The 7,400-nt window shown below is 47.6% G+C and overlaps 1 protein-coding gene across 1 annotated transcript in view; it reads left to right on the top strand.

Annotated features, from left to right (window-relative positions):
• The first annotated feature begins 1,111 nt into the window (after nucleotides 1-1,111).
• mboat1 (membrane bound O-acyltransferase domain containing 1) overlaps nucleotides 1,112-7,400 on the top strand; it is a 117,403-nt gene continuing 111,114 nt past the window's right edge. Inside the window, exon 1 of the mRNA XM_078228828.1 lies at nucleotides 1,112-1,319. Coding sequence (XP_078084954.1) covers nucleotides 1,230-1,319 — 90 coding nt within the window. The 5' untranslated portion in view covers nucleotides 1,112-1,229. The remainder of the gene's footprint in view (nucleotides 1,320-7,400) is intronic.

The following is a 7,400-nucleotide window of genomic DNA, read 5'->3' as shown; positions in this document are numbered from 1 at the left end:
CCCGCTCAGCGCTATGGTGCCAGCCTCTCAGATGGGAGTAGCCTCCCCCACCCCTTACCAGAATGAATCACGCTGAGGCACTGTGTGATGCAGTGTTGGAGATTTGCTCTTATAAGTAAGCTTAAAAAAAAGGCGGGATTTACACCCATTTTCCTGCACATTGGCAACGTTGAATTATTTTTGGGAGAATCCTGTCCGTGTTCTGTGCTCCAATGTCACTGACCATTTTCTGTGATGCATGTGACAACTAAGTGAGTGTGAACAACAGGAAGGCATGAATTGCGTTGAATAAATGACAAAGCATGCCACTGCAGCCAGTCTTTGGAGGAACCAGTTTAAACCTCCGTCTCTTTCCGAGTGTGAAACTTTAAAGCCACTATGGGATGTCTGTGGTGAATGTAAAAATGTAAATCCGTGCGATTTAATCCATTGTGTGAAATATGTGTAAACCAAAAAGAATCAGTGTGGTAAATGTGCGAGTTATATATTTGATCTGCGTAATGATTAACATGGAGTGACTCCTGGATTAGATCAAGAAGGGTGTGAACTTGAAGCTGTCTCTTGGAAGGTTACCAAAAATGCAATTAGTTAGGTAACTGTAGATCGGCAAGTTTACCGCAGGTTACACAGCAACAGGTAACGCCACAGATATTGTTTGTGAAAAGTTTTATCTGCACCAATCCCTCTTTCCAGAGCCGTAACCTGGGAGACGTTACCAAGCACTGATTCCTCAGCCTCTCCTCCCTCCACCATAACCGTCTGTTCGCACACGCTTCACCACTTTTAACATCTGAGTTACGGACCTTCATGCTAGCGCGTGTGTTATTTGGGAATTAAGCCACGGCTTGAAGCCCCATCTCTCCACCACCGGCAGGCACCGACCACTTGCTTTCTTTTCCCAACTGACACGGGAGTGCCTTCCCCAAGCCCCGCCCGCGCGCCAGCCTCGCTGAGTGACAGCTCCGCCGGCCAATCGCGGGCAGGGCCGCCCCCGGGAGCCCGCCCACCTGGCCGGCGGTGCAGCCAATGGGAGGCCGGAGCGCGGGGGGCCTGTTCTGGGCGGGGCTGCGGGGGGGGGGGGGGGCGCGGTGTGAGGCGCACGCGCAGGGGGGAAGCGGTTGTCAGTGAGCGCGCGGGGCGAGCGGCTCGAGCGCGATCGGGAGATCCAGTTGGTGCCGCGGCCGCCCCGCTCCTTCACCAGCACGGCAGCACCGTCACAATCATGCAGGATGGCAGAACCGCCAAGCATCCCATTCAGAACCACCGGCTCCAGGTTGTTGCACCCACTCAGTGTGCACTTCAATGTGCCGCTGGACCAGGTAAGGGAAACCCCTTCGTCCACCACCAACCCCGATCCTCCAGCTTGTCATTGCTGACCCTCCAGCCCTCCGGCTTGTCGTTGCTGATCCTCCAGCCTCTAGAGCTGGAAATGTTGGCTCTATTCTCTCTCCACAGATGCTGTCAGGCCCGCTGAGATTTTCCAGCATTTTCTGCTTTTGTTTCAGGTTCCAGCATCTGCAGTATTTTTGATTTTAGCTCCAGCCCTTCAGTTTGTTATTGATGTAATCTTAAGAGAGTACACATGGCTCCAGTAAGGTTGTCCCTTGAAGATTGACATGTCATTTTAATTCATACATGGGATGTGGGCGTCGCTGGCAAGGGCAGTATTTTTTTGCCCCACCATCACTTGCTCTGGAGTAAGTGGTGTTGGGATTGCTGGAATTGCAGCAGTCTGTGTGGTGAAGGTGTTCCCACGAAGTTGTTAGATTGAAAATGTCAAGATTTCAACCCAAAGATGATTATGGAACGGTGATATATTTCCAAGTCAAATGGTATGTGACCTGAAGGGAAACTTAGGTAGTGATAGTGTCACCGTATCTCTGCTGCCTTGTCCTCGTAAAGACCGCAGGTTTGAGAATTGTTGTCAATGATGCTTCTTGTAGATCTTGCAGATTAAGTCTTTTCAACTGGGGCCTGCAATCCCTTAGGGTTCTGAACAAGTTTTGCCAGTGACTTCATGTCTCCATTACATGGACAAATTAAACCTGATTCCCCCCCCCCCCCCCCCCCCCCAAGTGTTACAGTATCCAAGGCTACGAGCAGGATTTTCCATGTGCCCCACGGCATACAGTGGGATCTTCAGATCCCGTCACTGTCAATGGGGTTTCCCATTCTATGCCTTCCCCACCGCTGGGAAACCCATAACAGTGGTTCGCCTTTGGCGGGACTGGAAGATCCCAACAGTGAGAACGGATGGAAAATTCTGCCCAGAGAGTTTTATCTTTCAGCCCCAGTGCAATATCACTTCAGTCACTATACCCACACAAGGGACTAGAAACCATCACTTGACACCAAAGATTCACAGTCATCAGTCTGTCATGTTGATAAGGAGACTGCACCCAGTTTGAACGGGCGTATTCTGCTCGATTTGTTACTAATAGGCAAAAAGAAAAGTGAGAGCTGGAGCAGGCATTAGAATCATTGGGTCTCACTCATTCTGTTGGTTTTAATCTCACTGCCATTGAAGTTGGTAAAGTCACAATCTGCTAAATTTAATATAACTCTATCAAGGCAGGTGACAGTCTAATTTCAGCATTACTGAATCTGGGTGAACATCGAGCATGTTATGCATTTGTGCTTTTTGAAAATATTATAGAATCCCTACAGTGCAGAAGGAGGCCATTTGATCTATCCAGTCTGCACCAAATCTCCAACAGCGCATTTTACCTCGGCCCTATCCCCATAATCCCACATACTTACCCCACTAATCCCCTTAACCTATACACCAAGGGACAATTTTAGCACCCAAGACTGGAATCGAACCAGTGCTAACCACTGTGCCACCATGCCACCTCATGGATTGTCAGAATTTTTGCTCAGCATCAGTAGCAAGTTTCACGTTAACTAAAACAAAAATAATGAATGTATATGTTTAATTTGATAGCTAATTGTTATGCAGAAAAAAATATTGTATTCTTGGTGTATTAGAGGAGTCTGTGGAATTTCTATAACACAGGAGGGGAGTCCCTTCAAGCACAAAAATATTGAAAACCCATGCTGGAGGTGGTCCAGGGTCTGGTTGGCGATGTACATGTTAATGTCACTTGTGTGTCAGTGGTGGAGGGAGTGAATGTTTAAGGTGGTTAATGGGATGCCAATCAAGCGGGCTGCTTTGTCCTGATTGGCACTGAGCCTTTTGTGTGTCATTGGAGCTGCACTCGTCCAGAGAACTTTGTGACGGTGACCGAAACGATGGCTTCACTCTTCCCAATATTTAATTGGAGGAAATTTCTGCTTGTTCAGAACTGGATATGGGATAAATAATCTGATAATTCAAAGACCATGGAGGGGTTGAGAAGGGTGCTGATGAGGTAGAGCTGGGTTCCACCAACATACTTGTGAAAACTAATGTCGTGCTTTTGGTTGAGGGATGTCACCGAGGGATAGCATGTGGATGAAAAATAGGAGGATGGCACGGATAGCTCTTTGGAGCATGCTAGAATTAACTGTGGAAATGGGAAGAGCAGTCAGTGATGACAATTCTCTGGCTCGCAATCCCACTCAGCTGGATGACAGCTGAGAGAAGTGTTGGAGGCAAATGGTGTAATCGTGTGTCGAAGGGTGCAGACTGGCCGAGAGGGGAGTGTCGGGTGGGGGAGCAGCAAGTATGTGGGGTGGGGGTAGAGTCGGCCAGGGAAGCAGAAGTGGTGAGGGGGAGAGTTGGTCAGGGAAACGGCAAGGGTAGGAATATTGCTTAAATTGGAACCAATAGACATAGGTTAGCAGTTAAGAATTGTATCTTGTCACGTTTAAGTATTTCAGTTGATAAAATATAAGCTAATTCATTTTGTTATAGTTAAACTGTATTGTTAAATAAAGTTTGTTTGATGAAAAGCTTCCTAATGTGTCAATAGAATCACACCTCTAGTGAAATACCTTATCCTCACATTAATACTAAAATAAAAAAAGTAGTTGGTGTCTCGTCTAACTTCATAATATACCTTGGGGTTTCTGATCTGGTTCCTAACACAGTGGAAGCTGGCAGAAATTCTGCCCCATTGGGTCCAAATGCCAAATTGCACCTTTTACACATGGCCCCAGTGATCCTCCTCTACTTACATGATAATCAATTTTTAAAATTCTATCACTGCAGATGGTTTCACTGATCTTGATGCTCATCAATATTATCAAAACAGTATTTGACTAAACTACAGTATTCAAAGAAATCGATGACAAATCTTGAAAGCAGAACAGAAGAATGTCTTGCAGTGATTAGGATTCATAGGTGCTCCCAATTGGGGGTCACATGCTCCATTGGTCCTGGTGCATAACAATTTCAACTCCTCAAAAATATTACTTGTACATAAGTACACACTCTGATTTTTGCCAAAAGATTTGTCATGGTTATGATCATAATTCGAAGCACAACTCCAATGAGGCCCAAATATTCCTCTTCAAAATCAGTTAGCAAACAACACAGGATTATGTGTTTTTTACTTGTTAACAGTCCTAGAGCCTTTGAACACCCCTGGAGAGAGACACCTGTTTTCTGACAGCTCCAAAACATCAGCCTCTAGAGAGAGAGAGAAAGACATCTCTTGCTTCTTTCAAATCCAAGCAGAAAATGCCTGCTTTTCCCTGTAAGCTTAACACCCCCCACCCCCCCTCCCCCTCACATGACTCTGCCTCCAGTCAATTGACCCAATCAAACCCTACTCTGAAACCTCGGGAAAAAAACAAATGCATTAGCTCAGATTAAAACAAACATCCCATTATTCAGGATCAATTATTCTCCTACATTCTCAGCATGGAGCTGCCTGGATTGCAGACAGATTGACGCCAGGTAAACCAGAGCTAAATTTTAAACATGCTCCTCACAAAAAACATGATATAAATACATTTCTTAAAGGCACAGTATCATCACAACTGGCTTTCGTAAAATTATCCAAACCAGCATAGAGGATCAAGGAATTGGAAGCGCAAATTGCATTCAGCACAAATCAAATTTCTGTAATCTTTGCCGTTGGTTTTAAAAGTTTTGTGCTGGAAACTGGCCCTGCCTACTAACTAGTGTAGTCACAGTTGTAACATAGGAAATGTGGTAGCCAATTAACGCAAAACAAACTCCTACAATCGGCAATTTGATAATGACAAGATCCTCTTCCCAGAGGATGACAGGAAAGGACACCCACCCAGACTAAGGCCCCACAAATGCACCTGTTCTCTCCATCCACCCCTCAACTCAAACAGGAACAATTAATCTCATGAGCATATATGCTTATGCTCTAACACTGTGCTCCAATGGCGAAAGACCAGTACTATGATGAATTTGACGGTGCTATCAGTAGAATCTCTATGTCAGAACATCGTTATCTACTGGGGGATTTCAATGCAAGAGTGGGTATGGACCATATGATATGGCCCTCCTGCCTCAGAAATTATGAGCCTGATTCTCCCATCCCAATGCGCACGTTTTTTCGTGCGTCAGGTTGAGAGAATCGCATGTAGGCTATTTCGTGGGATTCGGCATACATTCCCGACACATGTGCGTCTCCCACAGCCGGAGAGCAGGTGCAGTTGGGACCGCGCTGGAAACCGGCAGGAAGACAGGTAAGTGATTTTAATCTAGTTTTAGTCTTATTTAAATGTCATTATCAGACCCGGCACAAAATTCTCCGGGCCTGATAGCATCTCCCAGCCCGCCAGTAGTATTTCACTCCGGCAGGGTTTAGAGTAGCTCCCCACATTCGGGGCACTCGTGGGAGACCCGCCAAAGTGAAGGGGGGGCTATCGGGCCCTCCAGGTGGTCGGGGTGTGGGGGGGTGGTGCCCCCTAGGCAGGGCACCCTGGCAGTGCCAGCCTGGGCCCCTGGCACTGCCCAAGGGGCAAAGTGCCCATCCCGGGGGCACCTTGGCATTGCCCACCGAGCATCAGGCAGTGCCAAAGGGTGGGGCCTATTGTGGGTGGGGCCTATTGGTAGTGATCGATGGGGGTGGGGGTCTTGCTGCCACTCTGCAGATAGGATTGGTCAGGGCTGGGTGGAGGCCAGTGATCGGGGCAGGCTGGGGAAGGTGGTCTGCCGGGGCCAGTCTGCATCCCGGAGGGCGGGGGGGGGGGGGGGGGGGGGTTCATTGCGGTGCTCCGGGACGGGACAGGGTGCGGGGTGTCGGGGCTGGCCCGGGAATGCTTTTGCGGGCCGCGATCGGGCAGCAGTGCGGAGGTCCCGGGCTGGCCAGCGATTGAACTGGCCAGCAAACTGCAGTCTGACAGATCGGGGCCACTGCGCATGCGCAGAGTTCCAGAGCTGTCAGCCTCCGGCGTGAATAGGTCCCGCCCCTGTGCTTTTAATGAGATTCACGATTGTGACCTCTGCATTGCACAGTGTGCGGGAGATTCGAGTCTGAACTCCCACTGAGAAAACAATCGTGATTGCACCGGTTTTCTCGCCAATTCACATTTTTTTGGGAGAATCGGGCCCTATGATCTAGAAGAGATAAATGGGAATGGAGAGAGAATACTTAAGCTTTGCTGCTGCCCCGAGCTTTGTGTAACTAATACCTTCTTTCAGAACATACCATGCCACAAAGTGCCCTGGAGGCATCAAAGGACAGCCCATTGGCACCAGTTGGATCTACTCATCACCAGCATGGCTCGCTGAACAGAATTCTCAACAACGCTGACTATGATAGATCACTCCCTGGTGTGCACCAGGATTAGAATGTAACTCTTGAAGGTTGTTTCATTCAAAGCAGAAATGCTGTCCTTGTATCAACCTCAGCAATGCTACCTACCCAGGTAGGATTACACAATTGAACAGGTACTCTCCGACATTCTCACACAGAGTTCAAACACAAAATGAAGCATGTATTACAACACCATCTACACTACTGTCAATGTATGGGAGGCAAAAGTAGACACATTCTGATTGGTTTGACATAAACATCGCTGTGATGGAATCTGTGATCGAAGCCAAGTGGTCCACTCTCATTAATTACAAAAGAAATCGGAATTACAAGAAGATTGTGAATGCGTTAAGAGTTGCTTGAAGTGAAGGCGAGTAGACGCACTGCGCCAATGGCTACTCTACAACTTTTCCAGAATATCCAGATGTTCTTCAATAAAGGGAAGCTAGGAGCCTGTATGAAGGGATTAAAAAGGCAAGGAAAATATTTCAGTTGAAGACAAAGGCAGGGGAGGTCATTACTGACTGTACTAAACATTTGGAAAAATGGATGGAACATCACTTTGAGTTGTACGTTGGGGAGAGCACTTTCATTGAGGAGGCACTGGATACCGTAGAAAGCCTGCCTGTTATGGAAGAACCATAGAAACCCTACAGTGCAGAAAGAAGCTATTTGGCCCATTGAGTCTGCACCGACCACAATCCCACCCAGGCCCTA

Source organism: Mustelus asterias, chromosome 2 (assembly GCF_964213995.1).
Source record: "Mustelus asterias chromosome 2, sMusAst1.hap1.1, whole genome shotgun sequence".
Classification (NCBI taxonomy): domain Eukaryota; kingdom Metazoa; phylum Chordata; class Chondrichthyes; order Carcharhiniformes; family Triakidae; genus Mustelus; species Mustelus asterias.
The sequence above is the reverse complement of the archived record's forward strand: the minus strand, read 5'-3'. Positions and strand labels throughout refer to the sequence as shown.